Source organism: Nelusetta ayraudi, unplaced genomic scaffold (assembly GCF_046127955.1).
Source record: "Nelusetta ayraudi isolate G7.1 ecotype Tasmania unplaced genomic scaffold, CSIRO-AGI_Nayr_v1 ptg000003l, whole genome shotgun sequence".
NCBI lineage: Eukaryota > Metazoa > Chordata > Actinopteri > Tetraodontiformes > Monacanthidae > Nelusetta > Nelusetta ayraudi.
This window is the reverse complement of record NW_027466053.1, coordinates 2,555,001-2,580,000: the sequence shown is the minus strand read 5'-3', so window position 1 is coordinate 2,580,000 and position 25,000 is coordinate 2,555,001. Positions and strand designations below refer to the sequence as shown.

The 25,000-nt window shown below is 48.7% G+C and overlaps 1 protein-coding gene across 4 annotated transcripts in view; it reads right to left on the bottom strand.

The window, feature by feature from the left end:
• Positions 1-25,000, bottom strand: part of scap (SREBF chaperone) — a 34,072-nt gene that overhangs the window by 8,119 nt on the left and 953 nt on the right. For 2 of the 4 annotated variants that reach the window (XM_076029342.1, XM_076029350.1), the window contains exons 2-14: positions 17,477-17,677; positions 13,965-14,085; positions 13,549-13,706; positions 12,804-13,024; positions 11,861-11,966; positions 11,046-11,218; positions 7,841-7,967; positions 5,837-5,949; positions 5,649-5,743; positions 5,279-5,377; positions 4,658-4,870; positions 4,138-4,529; positions 3,057-3,209 (exon numbers count right to left, since the gene is read on the bottom strand). In XM_076029342.1, the coding sequence (XP_075885457.1) occupies positions 3,057-3,209; positions 4,138-4,529; positions 4,658-4,870; positions 5,279-5,377; positions 5,649-5,743; positions 5,837-5,949; positions 7,841-7,967; positions 11,046-11,218; positions 11,861-11,966; positions 12,804-13,024; positions 13,549-13,706; positions 13,965-14,085; positions 17,477-17,598 (2,093 nt within the window). In that variant the 5' untranslated portion in view covers positions 17,599-17,677. Of the gene's footprint in view, positions 1-3,056; positions 3,210-4,137; positions 4,530-4,657; positions 4,871-5,278; positions 5,378-5,648; positions 5,744-5,836; positions 5,950-7,840; positions 7,968-11,045; positions 11,219-11,860; positions 11,967-12,803; positions 13,025-13,548; positions 13,707-13,964; positions 14,086-17,476; positions 17,678-22,816; positions 23,101-23,941; positions 24,060-25,000 lie in introns of those variants that run through there. The other 2 variants (XM_076029334.1, XM_076029357.1) reach the window with 2 other exon arrangements.

Here is a 25,000-nt window from a genome sequence, read left to right as displayed (position 1 = left end):
CGACCGGGCCTCACCTTCTTGCTGCACGCGCTGATCCACGACAGGCAGTAAAAGAATAAACTGTCCTGTGGCGCAACATCAGGCGGTGACAGTGTGTCCGTCTTTATCTGCTTGGCCTTCTTTCTGCCTCAGGGTCAGCTAAACAAGCCATACAAGCCAGCTGTCATCTGTGTGTGTGTGTGTGTGTGTGTGTGTGTGTGTGTGTGTGTGTGTGTGTGTGTGTGTGCTGTGACACTGACCCAACAGACGCCGATAGCCTTTGTATCTACTGTCCAGAGATAAATGCAACAGCTCGACCTTCCTCCTTGGGGGTCAAGTTCACGGCACGCCGCTCCCTTGTGCAAGGGCGGCCAGGTGAAAACCGTGCTTCAGATTGTGACCATAGCAAAAACAAAACAAAACAAAACAAAACAAAACAAAAACAAAACAAGCCATGTTTTTAAATGTGGACGCTTGCAGAAACTGCTAATGGCGACTGCCAACTGGAGCAGAGCAGAGCAGCGCTCGCCATTGAAATCTAAACCATCATGTCTGATATGTTACACCCATAGAGCTCTCAGCTGGGGGGGTGTACTGCAGGCAGCCACCAGGGGGTGCTGTAAAGATTCTCGTCCACACCGCCTGCCTGGCTTGGCAGAGCTGGGAGGACTCCCAAAGAAGAAAGACTTCTTCCTCAGCGAGTGTGTGTTTTGTTTGTGCGTCCGTCTTGAAAGGTTAAAAAGCAAAACAGGGTTTAAAGTCGGAACCTTCGTTCCCCTCAAGATGCAGCGAATCATTGTGTTTCAACCACTGTGCCGTGTCACACTGGTGGACTGTGGGATAATGTCAACTGTGCCGTGAAAAATGATCCAGTCTCAACTAACTGTACTAAAAAGAATAATAACGTTCCATTGTGGAGCGCTTTAAAGGGAATGTGAGCCTATTTTCCTCCCTCAATCCCTGGCAGGAGATCAGCTGTGTGCATCTGAACAGCCTCAGGTTTCACACTGACTGAGTTCAATCAGGAGATTAAATTGTCATTATTAGGCTAAAAAGTGTCATTTAAAAAACAAAAACAAAAAAACAATTTTTGGTGAAGGTGATGCAATTGAAAACCACTACTGCAGTCATGCAAATCAGGGCAACTTTGTTTGTTTTTCTTCTTTAGCAGTGGTGGTGAAGGGCTGTTCCTTCCATCTGCGCAACATCACCAAGCTGAAAGCATTCCTCTCACTGAGCCACCTCAAAACCATCGCAGATGCTCCGATTTCATCCCGACTGGACTATTGTACCGCCCTATACGCCGGTCTCAGCCAACTTGTCCCTATCCCGCCTGCAGCTGGTGCAGAGCGAGGCCGCTGGGGTCGTGACCAGAACCGGGTTCTCAGGTCCTCCTCCGAGCAGCTCTTGGCTGTCCCTTGAACTCAACTCAAGGGAAAAGGGGACAGAGGTGTCTCGGTGGCTGCTCCCAAGCTATGGAGCGCACTGCCTGGTTTTATCAGGTTCTCGCCTTCAGTGGAGTCTTTTAAAGCCAACCTTAAAACCCTGCTGTTCTCTCGCGCTCCTGTGTCCTTAAACTGCGTCTACAACTCCTTTATTCACTCTTTTAGTACCTTTCAGAACCTTCCTTCATTTGTTTTAACTTGTTTTTATGTTTCTTCTGGTTTTAATCTCTGTGCAGCACTTTGGTCAACTTTGTTGTTGCTTTATAAATAAAATTGAATTGAATTTTATAAAAGTTAGCAGTCACTTGTAGACCAGCAACAAACAAGCCTCCTCAAACCTCCCAACACTGACTGAATCACATTTCTTCAGAACTTAATGACCTGGGCTGCGTGCCTGGCCGTCAGAGTAAACAGTGAGCTGACCAAGAGAAAAAAACACCCTGCACTGCAGTCTCTCTCTAAGTATGTTCTTTGTTTTTTTGTCATGTAAAACAATTTCAGGGGCTTAAAAGAAAAAACATCTACAGAGCTGTTCGGTAAATACACACTTAAGGACAAGTCTGCGCATCACAGCCTTCAGGCAACAGGAAGCCATACTGTGGGGGGGAAAGTAAATAAATAAATACATAAAAAATTGTTCAACCGTCTGAAGTGAACTTTTGCCTCAGATCTTCCTGCAGAAACCGGTTCTCCAGGAGAGCCTGGTTCTCCCTCAGCGTCACTCTTCATCTCCAGTGTGTGTCTTTGAGATCTCTATTGGTCCAGTGACTCTTGACACGCTTCAACAAAAAAAATAATGAAAGCACCCCCCTAAAAAAAAAGCTGAACGTACAACGCTGCACTCCAAACAATCAGCCCTCAACAAACTCAACAAACTGGCCTCCTCTGTGACGGTCCCACTCTTCCCCTGAGCCGTCCTACTTTCTGTGGTCATAATCTCTGTGCGGCCTTGACCCTGCAACACCCTGGAATCCTTTCCACTTTGGTGAGGATAACATGTGAGAGAGAGGAGGCAAATATTTGGTGCAATCAGTTCAGCGAGGGTGCAGGAGAGACGCCAGGTCCAGAACGTCCACTGCTGCAGCACCAGGCTGTGATATTAAAGGTCCAGTGTGTAGAATTTGGCCTAATTTCTGATTTTTAAATGAGTAAAAACTTAACATACGACCCATAAATACATTAATAAAAGTGTATACTCGCAGTAAGGTAATTTGTTTTTTTTTACCCATAAAGCGGTTTTTATTTATGTATAAGAATATACATAGTGCAAGAGCAAGGGTCTTGCTCCCAGTTAGCTTCTATCGTGCACCACAATATTTGCAAGGAAGCCCGGTATGGACAAACCAGCCCGCCTAACAGCAGGTTTCATGTTTAACGCTCACTTCCTCTTAAACCCACAAGGAAGAAGGTGGACTAGGTATTCAAGTTTGAGTGCGCAATCTAAAGGGCAACCACTTGATGTCACTGTGTCCTCTCAAAATATCCAAATATTACACACTTGACGTTGAAAAAGTCTCCCAGCATCCCATGAAGAACACGGCTAATTCCCCAGCAACATTTTGTCTAAAAACATGCATGAAAAGCACGAAAAACAGCTGCCAGCTGTTGGCGCCGGCTCGAGGGGTGACTGACTTGTAGAGCGTGAGGTCCGTCTGAAGGTCTACAGACACTTTGGGAATGGGTGGAGGCGGGGGGTGCCTGGTGTCCTGAGGGTGGCGTGTATCCAGCGCCTCCTGGGGGCTGACGTGCACGGTGACGGGGATCACCGGCAGGATGCTGATGTACCTGAAGGACAGACGGCAGTGATGGGAAAAGCTGACAACACATCTTCATAGAAGAGCGTGGCTTGTATTAACTGCTATATGTTCACAAATAGCATTTATCTATGACATAAATATGTTATAAGTTCACGTGAACATCAAGAAGAAGAAGAAGAAGAAGAAAAAAGAAGAAGGAGAAGAAGAAGAAGAAGAAGAAGAATCAGCTTTATTGACCAAGTTTATACATGCCAAACAAGGAATTTCACTCTATTCTACTACTTAGGTTAAAAAACAAATAAAAACAAAGAATAAGTACAAAGTAAAAAGTAAGGGTAAACAAGTAAACAATGTGCAACCGGAAGAATACATAAACTATAAACAGTATGCAACTTGGTGGAGTACAATAAGGATCTATACTATATACAAGTCTACATAGTATATATAAATAAAATATATATAGAGATAAATACAGGTACTACCCGAAAAATTAGAATACCAAGTAAAAGGTGTTTTATTTTGGCAATTTAACATAAAAGATGGAACCAACAAATTTTATTGAGCCATTACACGCAAACTCAGAAAATTATTATAAAATTTGAGTTTGTTTTTTTTTAAAGCTGCAAGACCTGATCAGCAAAATCCAAAGAAATAAAAACTTGAAATATATTGATTTGCATATAATTCCTTTATATAATATGTCAAATTCACCTTTTAAGTTGAATTTCAGAAATACAACAACCTTTTCAGGATATTCTAATTTTCTGGGTAGTACCTGTATATGTATGCAAGTATTCGTTAAATGTGCACATACACTTAAAAAATACCTAAATATAAAAAAACATATACAAGTCTAAGAAAAATTGAAGGAGAATTGAAGGGGAAGAAGAAGAAGAAGAAGAAGAAGAAGAAGAAGAATTGAAGAAGGAGAAGAAGGTTTTTTTTGCCAGTCTCACCTCTTGGCCAAGGTCAGGTTGTAGTAGCTGAAGAGCGACGGCCAGTGGCGGAAGGAGAGCCTCCTCCAGCCCTCCTCGTCCTCCGCCCCCCAGGTGATCTGAGGCACGGGGGGCGGGGCCTGGGCGATGGCGGACCCCGCCCTGTTGGCGGCGGCGTCGTGGCCCTGGGACTGGTTCTCGGGCACGGGGGTGGCGTCCGGCGCCGCGTGGATGTCGAGGGTGCCGGTGGGGTCGCCGCCGCGGAACACCGGGGCCACGCCCAGGTGGGGGGGCAGGCCGCCTCCCCCGGGGTCTCCCAGGGGGCTCTGCTCCGACACCTGGGCGGCCAGGTAGGTGCGTATGCCGGCCGGGTCGGTGTAGACCAGGATGCCGATCCAGATTACGGTGCCGGCCTGGTGGTGGAGAAAGGAGGGGGTCAGCTGGAGGCACTGCGCTGCTGCTCAAACTAGCCGCTTGCCAACTGGTTGCGAACGGTTCACAGTGAGCCCCCCCCCCCCCCCCCCCCCCGGGTTCATCTCACCATGATGATGCGCTGCGCCAGCCGCGTGCGAGCCAGGAAGTAGACGACGCGCAGCCTCTTGGGGAGCCTCAGGTTTCTGAAGGCCGGCGTCTGCAGGGTGATGGTGTGGGGGGAGGGGCGGGGCGGCGGCGGGGCCTCCCGGGGCCGCAGCGGGCCGGGCTTGGCCGGCAGGAGCCCGGCCTCGGCCGGCAGGCGGCGGTTCAGGTCGGCCAGCTGGGGGAGGAGGTGCAGGGAGGTGTTTAGAGTTGGTGGGGGGGGGGGGGCGGCTCACGGGGATGTAAGGATTAAGGGCACTTTAATCGGATGAGATTTTTTTTCCCTCTCTCCCTTTGTGTGTGTGTGTGTGTGTATACATGTATAGGCTTACGGCGCTAATGCTCATTTGACGGCACTGAGCTAAAACACAATGAAGAGTTTTAGCATTAGCGAGGTTTAGGTAAGAGGGCTCGTGCATGGAGGGAGGAGGAGAAGAAAAAGAACAATGAGTCTGGAAACTGTCGTGAACGCTGCGGGAGCTCCTCAGTCAATAATAATATTAATAATAACAATAATAATAATAATAATAATAATAATAATAATAATAAAAATAATGATGACGATAAAAACCTATCCGAAGCTCACCTCCATGCGGCGGATGTCGATGGACAGGACGGTGGTGAAGAAAAACATCTGCAGGAAGAAGTCGGACACCAGACCCACCACGGCAAAGAGACAGAACTCCTGGAAACATATTCACGTGTATTCATTATTATATTTTATTTGTTTTCTTATCTCGTATCAGACAACTCCAAGCATTAAAATGAGATTTTAATTTTTGACTTAATTTCACTTTGGGATTTGTTTAATCATTTAAAAATTGCAATCTGGCTTTGCAGCATTCTGGTTTGAGTCACTGCTTTCCTTAGGATGATCGGCGCTGAGTGTGACACATCATTCACACCATCACGTAAAAATATGGGGGCAACGGCTGGGGAGAAGAACCGGGCGCTACCTGGATGGCCGGCACCAGGGTGAAATATCCGATGAGGATGATGCACAGCTCAGTGGCCATGTTCTTCATGATGGACCAGCTCTCGTTACTCAGGCCTGGACAGGAGAGGAAGAGGCCGGTCTGTTAGTGGGGGGAGAGGGGGGGGGGGGGGGGTAAATTCATGCAGCAATGGGAAGTTCTGGACCGACCCTGAGCAATGCGAAGTTTGACCTCCAGGTCCACGGGTGTGGACACCACTGACTTGGTGAGGACCAAGACGTTCTCCAGTCCTATGACCACCACCAGGTAGGGGAAGATCTCCCTGGGAACAGCAAACAGGATTAATATGATTTATTTCTATTTTTTGGAGAAAAAAAAACCAACTAAAAAAACAAAACACTGGCAGACTTGAAATTATTAGAAAGAAAAAGAAAAAAGGGAACTGGATTTGTTCTTTAATAGATGCAACAATTCAGGGACTCCTGGGAAAATGACATTTCCCACATTGCTGTTGGCATTCAAAAGGTCCTGGGGAACATTGGAGTGGCTGTCTGGCACCTGAGGACAGAGGCTGCTGCTGCTGCTGCTGCTGCTGCTGGTCGACATTTTTACAGCAGACGAGGCAATTGAACAACGTAAAAAATTTGTCCGGGGCTCTGAAAGCTCTCGGTCCAGGAACAAACAGTCGGCCTCCTCCGGCTTCTTCCCAGCCGCCTGAAACAATGGGCCGACAGCCGACTTGACCGCTTGGACTGGAGCGCCAGGCTTCCCTGTGACTGCTCACTGACCTTTGAATACGGCTTTTAAGAAAACTCCTGCGAGCGTCTCAGCCCCTCCCGCACCCTAACCAGCCCCGACCAACAGGAAACAAACTGCCACAGAGTGGAAAACCCAATGCTAAATAACTATTTGAGACAACTTTAACTTCTGTTGCTGTCTATTGATATTAATATCGCTGCTGCATTCACAAATTGTATCCATCTCCTCTCACATTGTTGTTCAAGCTGTGTTTTTGGAGAAGCCGCCTACGTTAAACTAAAAACACCAAAGCAAAGCATCTAAAGCTGTGCACTGTGACAGCGTTGATGGATTTGTGACGTCCGTATCAAATAAAATACAGAAACATTTCCCGCTCCACCGGGGCTACAAGACTGCACCACACCTGCATGTGCACATGTGGGTCACGGCAGCAGTGAGTCAACAGCCAGATTACATCAGACGGACTCGCCGACACAGGCGCACGACGGGCAAACATGAGGAGGCTGGAAACGGACGCACGGACGGACGCGGCCGTCACGTGCGTGGCGGCCGCCGCCGCCGCGGCCTCGGCGTGATTCTTTGTCAACACGCGGCAGCTTTTAGACTCCGCCCACCGCGGCCCCGCGCGGATCCAGTGAGCGGGCGCGCGGCGGTGTGCCGTGATCACGCCACGACGTCGGCTCTGCCGCCGTCCTCCTGCGATTGGACGACTGCGGGGACGTCAGACGGGAGGGCTTCCCCTCCCGTCCCCGCCCACCCAATGCAAAGTCTCCAACACCTGGTCATCGCACAATAACACTGGGACTTTTGTTTTTTCAATCCATCCTCAGGAAACATTAACAAGATTCAAGGAAAGAGCAGCGAGGAGGAAGTGGAGCGTGGGCGCGCGCAGACAGAAGAAGAAGAAGAAAAGAAAGCGTACAAACGAGTCCTCGGTGTTCAGTGAGGTAAAGATAAGGATCAAAGTGTATCTGACTGGAGGGCAGTAAATATTAGCAGGTCACATCCTCTACCAAAGACCAACACGAGAGCTGCAGCTGTTCCAACAGCAGCACACAAAGATAAAAAACTGCCCTGTTTTTTTTTATCTTCTGTAACACACTTTTCAAACAAAGTGGAATGCTGCCAATACCATGGTTGTGTACCCGCCCCTCAGTCTATCTTCATTAAATCATCAAAAAGTAAACCAGGCTTGATATGCATTGCAACATAAGTACAGCTGGCTAACAACTCCTGTCTGCAAAAACTCACTCATACCGCCGGGTTCTTTTTGCAGGCGACTCCTCAGTCATTGACTTTTGATGTTAGTATTTCCACTTCGGCCCATGAAAGTCTTTTGCCAACAAAACCTGCACAAAATGACTACATGTGTTCACTGGCTGTGTTGCGTTGTGTTGTGAAGGGCTGACAAACGGAGCAGTGCGGGGACGACGCACGCGGTCAGGTCCTCTTACCCTCCGTTGAGCGTCGGCGTCAGGCCGAAAAGGGTGCACAGGCCGACGGACATGAGCAGCGAGCTGAGAACGGTCACCACGGCCGCCAGGGCCAGACCCCACTTGGACTTCACCATGTCGATCTTACCTGCGGGGAGGACAGAAGAAGAGGAAGACACTCAGAGAACATGCGAGTACACACGCACGCACGCACGCACGCACGCAACAGGAAACGGATCTCCAGCTGTTGGCCTGTCATCAAAATATATGTATGTGTAAGTATTGAGACCTGCAAGAGTTGTTTTCTGTTGTTTTCTGTAATCTATTTTCTGTTATATAAACTTAACCCTTTAGGCGCCATGGTCACAAAATTGCGACAAGCGTCATTGCTGAATTAAACAGGCCATAGCGGCAAATATGGTGAAAGTAGATATGCTGAAAGTAGTTACTACTTTACACCAGGAGATGGCAGACACCTGTGGCTTCAATCTGAGCAGCATTTGTGGGGGTGTTTGGATTCAGATTTTGGAGTATGAAGAGAGAGAAAGCCCGCCTCAGTCGAGGAGACGAAGAAGTGGTTGTAGTGGGAGCGGAGGGAGAGAGAGAGAGAGAGAGAGAGAGAGAGAGAGAGAGAGAGAGAGAGAGAGAGAGAATTTTACCGAGAATACATCGCCGAGCGGTTTGTTCGTTGACAAAGTATTTTGTCAAAAATATTATTCTGGCGCTTAAAGGGTTAATTTAGTTCATAAATTAGTATTTTTATTTGAGTCTAGGTGTAGGAATATATAAGTCTTTACTTCTTCCTACCCCCTTTCGAACATGAACATGAGCGTGTATTTTCACTGGTGTTTGCTTACTTATTCTTACCTTGCTGTTTTATTTATATATATTTTTTGGGACTGAGCCCCAGCGCAGACCTGCTCTTTTTTTTTATAATTTATTTTTCATTTTCTTGTGTGTATTTGGTTTTGTATCCTTTTTAATTCTCTTTCCTCTCTTACATGTTCGAAATAAATATAACAATAATAATTCGGGACTGAGCCTCAGCGAAGACTCGATTGTATTTGTAACGTTTCATATTATTATTATTCGGGACTGAGCCTCAGCGAAGTCCTGCTCAAATCAGAGCAGGTCTTCGCAAGGCGAAGACTCGATTGTATTTATAACGTTTCTTCTTCTTCACTATTATTATCATTATTATTATTATTAACAACCGGCTTCGAACCCCATTTAACTCAATGAAAAACACACAAGGAAAACGAAAAATGCACCTAGCGCCCTCTAGGAACATCGAAAAATTGTGCAACAAAAACCCACGCGTTTGTCTCATCAAGCTCTACGTCGCGTACACTCTAATTTTTAAAATCCGACAAACAGGAAGTGAGATATTTGAAATTCTTTGAGCTCCCCCCAACGAAAAAAAAAAAAAAGTCATTTTTTTTCACTGACCACGCCTACACCATTATTCACACCCCGGATAACTATATATAGTTAGATTGCTGAAGCCCTTAGCTAAAAGATGATACCAATATCTTTCGTGTAGACGCCGAAATGGCTGAGTTCTAAGCTTAGATGTCCAAGGTTGTCAAAGCGGAAAAAGCGCAGCTAGCGGAGCTAGCGGAGCTAACTCTGCTGCTGCAGGTTGGGAGCCCTAACGCCAGTGTTTCTCTCCCTCTGTTTCAACACACACATGCTGCAGGTTGGGAGCCCTAACGCCTGTGTTTCTCTCCCTCTGTTTCAACACACACACACACTATACTGTAAATGGCTGCAGTTTCCTTTACAAAAGTGCTACAGACGTCATTCAAACATCCACGTGTTTGTCTCATCAAGGCCTATAATTTACATTTGACAGCATCTTTAAAAAAAAAAAAAAAAAAAAAACGAGATTGAAAAATCAGCGTCAGCCACGGCGGCTCAGTCCCGCAAACGCTGCTTGCAGCTTTAATTATCATTATTATTATTATTATTATTATTGTTATTATTATTAATAATAATAATAATAATAATAATAATAATAATAATAATAATAATAATAATAATAAATAATTAGATAATTTATTATCTAAGTAGTATTATTCTAAGTAGTCTAGTTATCATCAAGGGCAACACGGTGGCGCAGTGGTTAGCGCTGCCGCCTCACAGCAAGAAGGTTGTGGGTTCGATTCCGGGCCTGGGACCTTTCTGTGTGGAGTTTGCATGTTCTCCCTGTGTCTGCGTGGGTTCTCTCTGGGTTCTGCGATGAACTGGCGACTTGTCCAGGGTGTCACCCTGCCTTCGCCCTAAGACAGCTGGGAGAGGCTCCAGCAGACCCCTGTGACCCTGAGCTCGGGACTAAGCGGGTATGGAAAATGAATGAATGAATGTTATCATCAACATATTATTATATATTATTATGGACAGTATTTAACAAGAACAAGAGGTTTCCCCTTTGCACCATCAGAACTCTTATGTTAGGAATTGTTATGCAGGAAAGTGTGTAGTTTAGGTTGATTATTATTTTTTTGGCTACATTTTTGAGGGACTTACACTAGCAGTCAAAAGTTTGGACACACCTGTTTCTTCTTTGTCTTGACTACTTTCTACACTGTAGATCCACACTGAAGACATCAACTATATGACCAAGAGATGTGGATTAATGTGGCAAAAGAGAAAAATGTAAAATACCTAAACACATTTTATATGAAAGGTGGCTATTTCACCTATCATCTATCATATCACTATCATCTAAAATATAAAACTCGGCTGAGTTATTTCACACTTTTTGTTTAATAATGCCTTGAGTGACAATCTACAATGAAAATAGCCATGAAAATGAAAGAAAACCATTAAATCAGAAGAATGTGTCCACATTGTTGACTGGTAGGGTACACAGTAGTGTATTAATAACGCCCTCGACCGAGACGCCAACTGTGACTCAACTAATGAGCTTTTGTGTGCGTGCATGCGTGTTTATTCCTTGAAGCGGCGTCGGCCGCACCGACAGGCTGACGGGGGTGAGGTGAGTGCGTTCCCACTGTTCCTGCCGAGGGATTATCCTGCGCCAGACAGGCACAACCTTGGCACACTGACACGCGCTCGCCCTCGAGCCCAGCGAGGCTGAGTCACCGGCACATTTGTGAGATTAACTGGCGGCGAGGCGTGCGAGGACAAAAGAGGAAAGAAAACCCTGAGGTGACGGTGGGCATGCGGGCCGGGAGCGGCCGGTCCGGACGGACGGACTCACGTGTGGAGAAGTAGATGTAGGCGAAGAGGATGATGTAGGTGGTGACCAGGGGGACCAGCTCGGCCACGCCGATCTCCTCCTTGAAGTGGACGTGGACCATGTGGTCGTCGCGCAGGCTGCAGTTTGCCGACGGGTGAAGCTGCCTGAGGCGGGAGCGGAGGCTGCCCAGGAACCTGGACGCCGCCAGAACACAAAGATCAGAAGACAGCATAGCTGGGGAAAAAACTTCAGGTCCAGAGGAAGAGCTCTGGGCTCAGAAAGTCATCGTTGTGCATGAGCCAATAAGAAATAGAAATACAGCCTCCTTGTCCAGCATAAAAAAAAACAAGTACTTTAACTTTAATCCCAATGTGGAAAGTCCATGTTGCGATGATCAACTCTGTGTTCGGCTCTCAACTGGTGGAGTCTCAGGAGGACCCACGTTTTTTTCCTTATAATGAGGTCACAACCCAAATTTATTCCACAGCACTCAGATTTATACCACAAAAATAAAAATGTCCAGTAAATAAATGATTAAAATGACTGAATTTAATTGTGTCTTGAAAAATAAATGCCCAACATTTCCCCTATAAATATATATTTTAAAATTGCCTTTTAGCTAAAAAATTAAAAAATTAAAAAAAAAGGGGGGGGGGGCTTCCCACAAAGCCGAGACCTAATCAAAACAGCTCCAGGACCCACTTAAGGGTCCTGACCCACCAGTTGAGAAACGCTGGTTTAAAATCATGGTGCATGGTGCTTTTGCGGAAATCTGAAATCAGTGAACAAAACCTTTTCTTTCTTTTTTTTTTTTTTTTTGCTTCACATGAACTCACCCTGCATCGTAGCTGGACAGCACGACGGTGATGGTGTACGTCACCACCCTCTTCCTGTTGTAGTGACTGACCCCCGTGTACTTCCCTGGAACCCCGAACAGCAGGTCTGCAAGACACACATGTGTGAACACACAAGAGGAAGAAAAGAAAAAACTGACGTCGTTGCAACGGTGGAACAACAGACATTGTAGACACAAAATGATCAGTATAATATCTAAGCGGGTGTAAGGAGCCGACTCTGAAACCTGATGGCCGGTGTGTTTGCTAGCACACCGGCTAAGTTGAGTTTGAGCTTCCGGCTCTGTAAAGGCGCCCCCCCCCCCCCCTCGCTGTGAGGACAACTGAAAGCTGTGTGACTGCTGGTGTGGGTGGCTGTGGGTGGAAACACACTCCAGGATCCCTGTTCGTCCCCGAGCAGCCGAGCGAGCCGAGCGGGCCGAGCGGGCCGAGCGCCCAGAGTCGGAGGTGTTCTGGTTCACTGTGTCACTGGGCAAAGCTTTAGAGGAAATTCCCAGAGGAATTGATCTGCTTGTTCTCCCCCCAGGGTGAAAGCTGCTTATTTCTTCTGATACCTCTAATCCCCTTCAGACCCCCCCCCCAGCCCTCATCCCATTAATTTTATTATTACTCTTGAAGACCAGCAAAGGTTTTAACTTAGAAGACCTGGAATGGATTCGTCCACTCCCTCGTAATGACCTTCATATTGGAGCAGAATCTCACCAGAGATCCTGCCAAGCCCGTCTTTCCTCACGGGGAAGGCGAGCAAAATGAAAGGTCTCATATTTCACACATTTACAAACCCTTCATTTTATTATTAATATCATATATATAGTAGATATATTTGACCTTAGACTCCAGGGGCACAGCTGTGAACAATGAACGAATGAAAACCAGATGTGTCCTCCCTCCTTCAGGATTGGGAGGGGCTTCATTTGTGACCCACCTCGCAGCGTGGCCGAGGTGTGCAGGCCCTTGGGCTCGTGCTTCTGGATGGTCCTGAGGAGGTCGGGGTCCGAGTCGAAGCGCTCCCGCTGGTTCTGCCAGTAGTTGCCGGGAGAGACGAGCAGGCAGCCGTGCTCCGGCAGCACCGACTGCATGCGCCGCAGGCCAGGCAGGAGGTCGGTCACCTGGAGGCACAGCGACTCCAGGCTGCGAGTGCCGGAGCTGGGGGGGGGGGGTAGTTGTTTGTGATTGTCGGTGCAGAACTTAAACACACTTCGTAAAGATGTGGGAGGGGAACAAGGCACCGACGCTGATGTTATCAGGCATGTGCTGCACCCCCCCCCCCATCCTCCTCGATGCAGGAGCCTTCACATCAGGCCGTGTTGCTCTTGCTGTTGTCACAGCTTTTGTCTTTCACTCCAGTGGGAGGGAAGCGGATTTGGTTTCATCCCCATGGCTGCTTGGCTGGACCTCCGACCGCTTAGCAGGTGTCGCGCAACATATACAACAGCGAAACCCAAGACTCCCCGCAGCCACCCGAGCCCCCGCGGTGGACACTTTGCTTGTGTGGTGAGTGTGCGCTGAGTTTGAAAGGGATCTGGCAGCTTCTTGGGTTTTCAGTCTGTTTTCATCAGCGAAAAGATCCCAATTTCACCCTGCAAACTATCTTTTATTCTGCAGCTAAACACCTGCTAAAGCGTACAATTCATTTTGGGTCCTTCGGTTCTTAAGGACCCCAAGCTCACCTGTCAGAGTAGACGTGGTTGCGGATCTCCTCCAGCAGGCCGAAGGCTCGGCCCAGCGGGGAGCGGAACACGTCCACCGGCACCAGGCCGCTGTCCCACGGAGACACGGCCGCCTTCACCAACACCTGCTGGATGTAGGCGACCGGCGGACCCTGATACTGCGGCCAAAACACAGAGAGGCCACAAACAGCACGCAGGTTAGACTGATGCGGACTTCACTTTGTGGAAAACACAACCGCCTCGATCATCATCTCAATGTGTGTCAAAAGCGAGAGCCTTTCCTATGAAGCCTGCACACTGGGGCCTTGAGCGGCAGCCGGGCATCACGGAATTCCATGACCTCTGCTTGACTTGAGTGTGTGTGTGTGCGTTTGTGTGTGTGTGTTTGTGTGTGTGTGTGTGCGTGTCTTAGCTACCCAGTCGGGCCGCTCTCCCAAGTCTCCCTGAGGCTCATGGGAAGGGACGCTGTAGTCTCGCACCCCCGTGGTGAACTCCACGGGGCCGGTCCCTGGCAGGGGGAGCCTCAGTAGCGGGTAGCTGCAGGAGAGACACGGCAGAGGAGGAGGAGGAGGAGGTCACAGAGTGCACGGCAGAGGTTTCCCAACTAGGACGAGCGTGCACGTTGATCTATTTTCAACTATTAACTCTTACACTTCGCACCACAAAATATAGAACGCTGGCGTTGGCGCCGCTGGTTTATCATTAGCATCGCAGTCGGCTGAGTCGGCGGAACCCAGTGCTGCTGCCGGTGCCGCTGTTTGAACCGGGCCCAAAATCTTTATTTGACGAGCTTCTACGTGTACACAGACCCCTCCCACCCACCCCCAACCCCCCCCCCCCCCTCCGACCGTCTGCTTCCTGCAAACAGCCGTTTGCAACACATGGTCGTTGCTTACAGAACCCCGCAGATTTCAGCATGCTGCAAAAATACGACGGGTAGTTCTGAACCAACCTGCCCAGAGAAACAATAAAGGAGCTACAGAGAAGCTTCATCAGGTAAGATAAGAAACTATAATGTTTTAAATTGATCTGGTTTGAAAATGGATCAGAAGTTTGTCTGCAACAAAATATATTCATTAATAAAAAAATGACTACTCATCGATGTAAGATTTACTAGCACTGTGTGAAGTTGTAGAGAGGCGACCATTTAGGGCCCGTGTGGAGCTCTTGTATATAATTAATAGAGGAAAAGGGAGGAGAAGAGTGTGAAGCAGAGTCTGTGTGAAGAGAGATCAGAGCAGACTGAGAAGCGGCTGAGTGAGACAGGTGTGTGAGAGGGGAGGCGGATGTTCCGACTCCCAGGAACTTGAAACCAGGGCCTGCGGTGCTGCTGCAGCGCCTGGTCAGAGAGACTAACACCCTCCTGCTGGGGAAAGAATGGGTGTGAGCTTATAAAACAAGTTTCTTTTGAGCGGGAAAACACGCTCGGCTCTTCCTTCCTTCATTACGCAAAGAGCCCAGTGTGACACAGCGGTGACTCAGCGGTCGAGCTAACAGACCAAGAGACAGCAGGAAGGCGGAGCCGAGGGCGAAACCGTTTTTCTTCAAGGTTTTAGCCATTTCTCAGGAGTCAGGCTGGCTCGGGGAGTCATCGGGGAGGTGGAAGTGGAGGAGGAAGTGGTGAAGGAGGTGGAGGTGGAGAATGCCATCAGCGACAACATCAAACGTCCAACCAAAAAAACAGAACGCCGCTCCACGGCGTCAGGCGAGCAGGTTACGCAACGCCGCCGCCAATAACGCTGCAATATTTCCCCTCCTGCTAATCCCCCCTGACGTGCCCGGTCAGAGGAACTGCGTCGATCTGCCAGATTAGGCAGAGGTGACAGAACTCAAGATGGACGATTGGAGGCGATCAAATCATAACTCCGGTTTATCGCCTCGGCGCCGCTTCTCAAGGCGAGATAAGATATGACGAGGGAAAGGGAATCGGCCTGTGGCTGAAAGCGGTTGGCCGGCAGTAGCGGATGACTGTAATGGGCGGAGTCAAAAGCAGAAGAAATAGAACTAAAAAAAAAAAAGAAAGAAAAGAAGTGAAAGCTGATTGTGTGTTTGCAGTCTGCATCAGGGTTGTTTTTTACATTCAGAACAATAAAGAGGAATCCCGTGTGGATGATGACGCTGTTCTATGTATATTCTGCTCTCCTCCTCACTGCTCCACACACACACACACACACACACACACACACACACACACACACACACACACACACACACACACACACACACACACACACACACACACACACACACACACACACACCTACCTGGTGGTGAGAGCAGATATGACACGGCACCCATGAGTCACATGGCAGGAATTACACAGGATCCACCACAAAATGTGTCCGTCATTCCGCTGTGCTCCTCAAACATGTTGTTTTTATTTAAACAATATTGATCTGTCGCGCGCACACACACACACACACACACACACACACACACACACACACACACACACACACACACACACACACACACACACACACACACACACACACACACACACACACACACACACACACGTTCTTCCCAGCTGCTTCTCCTTTGGGAATTGGCTTATCAGCGAGACAAGAGGTGCGCTGCTCACTCACCCTGTGTCTCACCCCCCCACCTCCCTCCCCCATCCTCCCACCTCCCTCCCCCATCCTCCCACACCCCTCCCCCACACCCGCCCACCAGTCACCCTGGCCGCTGTACATCCACAATGGCCTCTTTTGTGCGGCTGCCCACCCCCCCTCCAGACCAGGGCAGTGTTCTCACAGGCCTCCTGCCTTTAACATCTTTTCTTCCCCAGCACTCCCTCCCTCCTCCCTCCTTCCACCCCCACCCTCCTCCCTCCCTCCCCCGCCACTCCCTGCAGTGGTGGTCAGCGGCCCGTGTGCTCAGCGCGCCACTGGACGGCGCTACGAGGTCGACGGCGGGAGGCTTTGGGAGACGTGCGACTGTGCGTGCGTGTGAAGTGGACGACTGTGTGGCCGCGCCCGCAGGGCGAGCGCTTTGTGTGCGCAGATGGCTGTTTGAGAAGAGTTGCCGCTTGTCCTCTCGGTCCCGTGGCTTTCTCTCTCTGAGCTGGTCGGCCGTCAGCAGGGTGAGAGGTGGGACTGGAGACCAGAGCCGCTCACCTAGACTCACAAATCTATCACGCTGACTTTCGGCGACACGAAACGCCTGAAGAATCAAAAAAAAAAAAAAAAAGTGACTGGTTGCAACTCCAGTGAGGAAACAAAAAAAAGTGAATTGGAAAGAACTAATCAAATGAAAAATAAATGATTTTGAAATCAAGCGATTAAAACGAGAAGAAACAAAGGTTCCCGCCGCAGCAGCGGGGTGAATTTCTACGAGCAGGCGGTGCTGCAGTCGCCCGAATTCCTCCACATTAACTTTACATGGAGTTGGTTCCCAGCTGCAGCACCCCCAGCCTCTCCCCCAGTGTGAGAACCTCGCTCAGTTGCCCGCACGGCTGTCGCTGAATTATTCACTTGTTTCAGCTTGACCTACATTTCATCTCCAATCAATGAAAGTGACGGTGGACAAGCGAGCGCCGTCTGTCTTGCAGTCAGCGGCAGCCACGCAGGCGGCGGCGGCGGCAGCAGCAGCGGCAGCGGCAGCAGCAGCGGCAGCGAGTTTCCACAGCCAAACACTCACCTTTCAGTGAGTCATTAAAGTGAATCACCCATATCAGAGGCAGAGATAATCAGAACTTTCTCGGGGGACAGTTTCATTTTGGTAAGTGAACTCGACTCGGCCGCCGGTGAGCTGACGGGGCGAAAGGCAAACAGGGAGACGCGGACGAGGAAATAATGAACATTAGTTTCAGGGCAAACTCAGCAATCGGTCCATTAGTGAGTCGAGCCGCTCGTTCGTTCGTTCGTTCGTATGGGTGCCAAAGTGCTTTCCCTGTGTCTGAACTGGCAGGGAGGAAGGCACCTACCAGCAGGTGAGGATGCTGGCGGAGGTGAAGAGGATGATGGGTACTGGGTAGGAGGCACACAGCAAGCCGTGGCGGTAGAAGGCGGCCGAGATCTTCCCCCTGAGCTGCTCGCGCAGCGTCATCCTGGTGCTGGCGGTCAACTCCCGGCCATCAGGAAGCACAGCGCGGCCAAGGACGGAGCGTCGCGGCGCATCCAGGGACCTGTAGGGGGCAGCGACACGCACGTTAAAGCAAGACGCATGAGCACCGACTCTTTTTTTCCTTCCAGCGACTGACAAAAAACCCTTGATGAACACAAAATGCTGTGATTTAGTCCTCTGATGCAGCTTTGTAGGACAAAAATGTCGGACGTTCTTGGAAATGTATTATTTCTTTATGTCTGCTTAATTTGGGACTGAGCTCCAGCGATAAGACCAGTTCTGGAACAGAGCAAGTCTGTCGCCAGGGCGAAAGACCCAACTGTATTTCCTTGGTTTCTTCTTTTATAATTATTCTCGTTCTTGTGTGGCTTCGCACCCCATTTTGACCCCCTTAGAATACTCAAAACTCACCAAATTTTGCATGCAGGCCGAAACTGGCGAAAAATTGAATCTATTAAAAAACTGTATAAATGTGCTCAATAGTACGCAAGCACACTGCAGCCACCCTAGGGAAGAAAGGGCTCAGTATCCGGTTAGAACGTGAAACTATCACGTTATTTTGCGATAATTTGTCACTGTATACCGTGAAAATGATCGCAAAAATAACGTGAAAGTGAAAGGCTCAGTGTCACGTGATTGTGTCAAACTGAGGTATGGCTCTACGGAAGCGTGTTGTAGCTGACTAAATTTGTCATTGTTCGTATCGCAGACAACAGTGTCTGAACTCGGGCTACACAGCTATGTGTGTAATAATAAAGCTGGAGTTGGTGGATGTGGGGAGCTATTATAAGCATCGTGCATATTCTCACATTTCCCCAACCGGCCAATTTCGGTGGGACTTGCACGCAGCTCATTTGGCCAACTAGCGCACAGCATTCCCATGATGACTAAAGTGAAACATTATGTTTTAAAGAAATAACGAAAGAATGAAAGAAAGACAGAAGACCATGGACGTTCTTCTCGGGGACCGCTGTCATTTATTCATTCCTATATGTGTATACTGCAACGTAGACGATCCACAGATGGCAATAGCACATCATTATCTACGGTTGTAGCCTGCTGCTGTGAACTCTGATGTGGGCAATCCGAGGCCCGGGGGCCACATGAAGCTGCCAATGTCTAACAGAAAGGGCAAGGACTCTTGGTTTCCCCAAAGATTCCAAAAAAAGCAGACATATCTAAATACATTTTCTTCCCAAAAGGAGAAAATAAGCACAAGACTTTCAGGAGGAACCGATAATCCATGAAGCCATTACAGTTGGAGAACAGTACAGGTACTAAAAATGGGGGTGTTGAGATTTTATCTGTGCACTAAGGCCCCAATAGATGAGGGTGAGGAAGAAGATCAATGGGGAAACTCAAAAGTGAACATGGATGGACAACTGAATGATGTGCATGAAAAAGATGAGCAACTTCAAACAGACACAGGTGCTTTCATAGACACACAGGTATGTGAGGTAGTAATTGTAGGGCCCCTATGTTGAAGAACCCATAGCGAGTCAATTGGATGACACTATGCCACATCAACCTCTACTCCAAATCGATGCCGACCTGAGCATCACATCTGTCATCTTGTCCATAGCAAGCTCAGCTCTCATAACTGTAGACACAGCACCTGGAACCGATTCATCCAGCGTGCTTCCCTCTACAAACACAGCAGACATTCCTCCAAAGTTAGCTTTTACAGGCCATGTAGCAAGTAGCTTCACGGCCATCACTGTAAAACTGTATAAGGTTAATCTACTGGAGGAGATTATAGGCTAATTCAAGGATGAGATACTGGATGAGATACTAGATGCTGCATTCTGGGCAGAGCTGATGGACCACACAGCTGAAGGGGCGGACCCGAGGCTTCCATCTCTGTGCCCTAAGTGACAAGAAGAGGAGTGGAAATCCATGGGCCCAATTCTACTGAAGGGATTTCAAGACCATGGCTATTTCCCCGTTGCCCTTGCCCTGCTTTTGCAGTGCTCTATTGAAAGTCCTCTTTAGTACGTGAGTCAGTCAGACAGGAATCTGGAACAGGAATCAACACAGCCTTAAAAGAAGATCTCTCAGATGAGGACCAGGATGAGCTGATTTACCGTTTGGACCGTTTTGGATGTAACAGCAATTCCAACACAAGAAAATCTAAAAAGCATCCTTCTAAAAGTTGCAGTTGATCCAGAAGCCAAGAAAAAGATCTCGCTAACTGCTGGTTCCTCCATTAAAAAAATCCTTTGGGAGCCCACAAGATGTCTTGCAAACGTACGAAAACAAAAAGCCAACTACTATAAAGCTTTTAAAGTGACTCGATGCTTCTCCTTCACTTACCTGTTGTGAACTCATTTTTATTTGTAAAAATGGTGTAGAGCTTCTAAGTGCAAGAAGCTGAGAGTTCTTTGAGCTCCAATGACCGTCGTTTTTATCAGGTATTAGCCTACATTGATTGTTGAGTTCACTGAGAAAGCGATTTGTTGCCTTGTACAGTGGCTTGACTTGGTTAAGTACATTGTACATTCATTCATTCATTCATTCATTCATTTTCCATACCCGCTTAGTCCCGAGCTCAGGGTCACGGGGGTCTGCTGGAGCCTCTCCCAGCTGTCTTAGGGCGAAGGCAGGGTGACACCCTGGACAAGTCGCCAGTTCATCGCAGGGCCACATAGACACAAACAACCACTCACACTCACATGCACACCTACGGACAATTTAGACCCACAACCTTCTTGTTGTGAGGCGGCAGCGCTAACCACTGCACCACCGTGTCACCCTTATACATTAATGTTCTAGGACAGGGGTGTCAAACATACAGCCCGCGGGCCAGATCAGGCCCGCAAAGTGTTTTTTTCCGGCCCGCGAGATGATTTCGCAAAATATAAAAACTGCAATTTTTCAATGAAAGAAAGTGCTGTTCTCAATGTGTCCACTTGGTGTCACAATATCGTTTCTGCTTTGCAAACAAACTCAATACTGGGGCCGAGCAAATCGGCACAAGTACAGCCACTCAGGTCTCCTATTGGCTGCCCTCATTGCCCCAGAACGTCTCCTATTGGCTACCCTCATTGCCTCAGAATGTCTCCTATTGGCTGCCCTCATTGCCTCAGAACGTCTCCTATTGGCTGCCCTCATTGCCTCAGAACATCTCCTATTGGCTGCCCTCAGTGCCCCAGAACGTCTCCTATTGGCTATCCTCAGTGCCCCAGAACGTCTCCTATTGGCTACCCTCATTGCCTCAGAATGTCTCCTATTGGCTGCCCTCATTGTCCCAGAACGTCTCCTATTGGCTGCCCTCATTGCCTCAGAATGTCTCCTATTGGCTGCCCTCATTGCCCCAGAACGTCTCTGTCGAAACAGACAAAGCTGATGCAGAGCAGTGTTGCCAACTTGGCGACTTTCTCCCACAAAAAGTTGCTATTCTCCCCATGGCGACTTTTATTTTTTGTCAAAAGCGACAAGCGACAACTCTAGTGACTTTTCCTGGTGTTGTTACGTTGCGATCAAGTGCAAATTGTCAATCATGCAAATTAGACGATGACGTCATTTGGCGACTTCTAGCGACTTTCAGGACAGCCAATAGCGGCTTTCCTTACTGGGGAGTTGGCAACACTAATGCAGAGTGCAGAGTACTGATAGAACACAAATGAAGTAAAACAAAGAAAACAACTGGAAGTTTTGGTTTGGGTTTTTTTTTTTTTACATTATTACCATACCATGATTTTACTCTGTTTTTTTATTGATTATATTGCATCTAATGGGATGAAATGCAACCTTCGTGTTAAGTTTGTTTTATGATGTAGTAAGATGATTGAGTATGCTAGTAAATGTGCATAGAAAAAGAAACCGTGCCAAGAGTACGGCGAATGCACAATGCAACACGGTCAATGAGGTAAAGGAAATGCATTTATTGGAATACTGCGTAACACATTAGGCTGGAGGTCCGTCTAGGTGTGAAAAGAATGTTTCAAAAAAAAAGTACAGCCGCATGTCAGTGGGCGGTGACGCTGTCTCAACACTTGCGAAAGAATGAATGCTCTTAGGGAAAGCTACGGCTCGATGGCTTCATCTGTGGTGGTGGCTGAGTGGAAGAGGTTCTCTGCCATTACAAGACAACAGATGCTGAATACTGTTTGATTGCAAGGGTGAGGTCCTTTCTGTAGGCACTTCTCCTGAGGGACCTCTCTCAGGTGATCCTGTCCTCCAAACAGATGAGGGGTGGTGTACATCAGAATAGGACTTCCCTTTGGAGCTGCTGCATTTCTGCTATCGCGGACGGCCTGAGTGTTCCACAAATGTGCAACTTGGTGCAATTCTTCCTATACAGTGAGAATGATGGAAACATAAGGTAACGTTTCCACTGGCCCCTACACAGTTGCAACCGTTACCAATTTGGTCCCTGCTTCCTCGGGGTTCCAGGTCTACAGAGCCTTGACAATACTTTTTAAAACGGACCGCTTGTTGTTTTTCAGTGTTCTGCTGCGTCCTGAACAAACACACAGGTGAGCTTTTATAAACGTAATCCTGCATTTCGCTGGAAAAACATTGCGCAACGTCTCCACAGCTCTCACACACACACACACACTCAAATGGAATCTCTGCGCTCAACACCCAATTCTTGGCATTCTCCGTGTGTGTTGACACATGTGCGTCTGACTGACTGACTGCAGTGTGCGCCGTGTGTTTTTGCTACAGACAGAGCAGCTCGCACGCCCGGTCACATGTTGCAAGGCGGCTTGAAACACGCAGCTCATTCACCAGCCGGTCAATGACACACACACACACACACACACACACACACACACACACACACACACACACACACACACACACACACACACACACACACACACACACACACACACACACACACACACACACACACACACTAAACAAGCAGGTTCCTGTCCAGAAACCTTCACTGAGCAGGTAAACAGCAGAAAAAGGACTTTCTGGTTGTGTAGCGTGATTATAAATGCAGGAGAATCTTTGGGGTGATGGGTTGCACCTCGGTCCATCCACAGGTGAGAAAGTAAAGATATAAATGACTGAACAGCATGAATCTCAGCAGAAACCGATGAAAGGGGAAGGAAGTCCCACTCTGCTCCACTTCCTGTCAGCTTCACTGCTCAATCTCAGCCTCCGTCTCCGTGTTTACTCGGCGCCACCTTATCGCCAACACGCACGTGGTCGCCTGCGACGGCACTCTGTTGTGGGAGCGTACCTGCTGAGAGGAGACCGGGTCGCCTCCCGGCCCTTGAAGGCGGCGGCGGCGGTGGCGCTGAGCGCATGGAGACGGAGCGGCACCTGCCGCCCGACACAGCGCTCCTCTCTCTCCTCAGTAAGAGTGCGCGACAGCTTTGCTCGCCCCCCCGGGCCGGTGGGAAACATTCCCTCCCCGGGAGGAAGTGGACGCCCGGGAGCCTCTGGATGAGCCGTAAACAGCGACAGCGCCGAGGGCCCTCGGGGCTTTAAGGCCTCTCCAGCTCTCCGCAGGCGGCTCAACCCTGGCACGGGTTCGGCTGGGGACGACCTGCTGCAGCCGGGGCCTCCGTCCCTGCGCAGCTCGCTGCTCGCTGTGCGACGGGAGTCGCTGCAGCCAGACCTGATTTGGCAGAAAAGCTCAGCAGCATCTCTGCCAGCCAACTAATCCCGGATTGAACCCAGTGGAAACTCGGCGGGCAGGGCTCAAGGCCTGTGGCCACACACACACACACACACACACACACACACACACACACACACACACACACACACACACACACACACACACACACACACACACACACACACACACACAGTCTGCTGTAGCAGGCCACAGTGGATTCCCCTTGTGAGTGGAACAAAAACCACCAGGAAACAAACTTTCGAGCAGCAACTATGTCATTTCTTTTTTCCTGCTCTTCTCGCTCTCTTGGCCAAGTTAACCTGTCTGTGCAGAAAAACCAGCTGCTGCTACACACGAGAAGCCAGCGAATCCCAGCAAATAAAAAGAAGAGAAGAAGAGAAAAGAAAAGGTAAAAGGAAAAAACACAGCACACACTTGCACAGAAAAGGGACACAAACCTTGTGTATTTCCTCGTACTGCCTTGGCAACTAATGACCAAACAAAGAGCCGTCTATCCGGCTCCCACGTGAGAGGCCAGCACACCTACCAGCAAACTCAATCACAGCAGCGAGACAGAGGCGCCGTTTTACACCGCAGGCGCAAAAAAACTCCCTGAAGGCAAAGCGGTGAGGCTGCTCTGCTCAGGCCGGTCCGGTCCGGCAAACTGAGGACTGGAGCACGGCCTTGGGCATGAGCGCAGCTCAGAGTGCCAGGAGACAGGCGAGAGACGCAGCAGCCTACCTCTTCTCAACACTTCCCAGAATGCCCAGCTTGAAGGCATCTCCCGGGCTGAGAGAGTCCAGAGGCATCGTGCCACATAAGCCTCTGTATGACATTTAAAAGCCACGTGCAAGCATCTCCGGCGAATTACTGCCCCCCCCCTCCAAAAAAAATAAATAATAATAAATAAAAATAAATAAATAAAATAAATAAAATGAAATCTATGCCCTGCAAGTGGCGGAGAGCCGGAGGCCGTGAGCAGCCTGCCCGTCTAATCCCACGGTTGCATAATGTGCAGGAATGCTCCTCTGATGGGACGCTCTCATTAGTCCTGCTGCGACTGCTGTGGAGGCGAACTCAAGAGTGGACCGACACCACACTTTACAGCCTCAGCCTATTGACAGAGCAGGGAGACGTCCAGGTCAATGAGTAACCACACAGGGATGATAAATGATGAGTATCAGGCGCGCGGGCGGGGGGGTTCTGTTAAGTCAAACCCACACCCGAAAAAAAAATGTAATTACATGAGCTACACTACAGTGAGCACAGCGGTGAAATCACTGCTCTCACGAGCAACTAAACAACCAACCGGCGGAATGACTGGGGGGGCTGATGCAACCGTGTCGCAACATCACTTACCAGGCTGCCTGGAGCAGCTAGCTCGGCGGCTCCGCTCCCACACACACACACACACACACACACACACACACACACACACACACACACACACACACACACACACACAACAGACGTGTGGTTCAAGATCATCGCAAGACATATACACAAATGTTAAATCAGGTCAGAATACCAGGAAAGCGTCACAGAGCACATTGAAGGGAGAAAAAAAAAACATAGTTGGCTGGACGAGCACGTGAATAATGGCTATGTTTACCCACGCTTTGATGTATTAGAAAGCACACAATCACACACGCGCTCGCTACTTATTCTCATTTGCAATCAAATAATATATAATTTCCATATCCAGACCGTGTTTTCAGAGGGTAAAATACAGGGCGTGAAGTCGCAAGCTAACCAAAACAACCTGGGACACACCAGCCAGGCTAGCTTAGCATCCAGCAT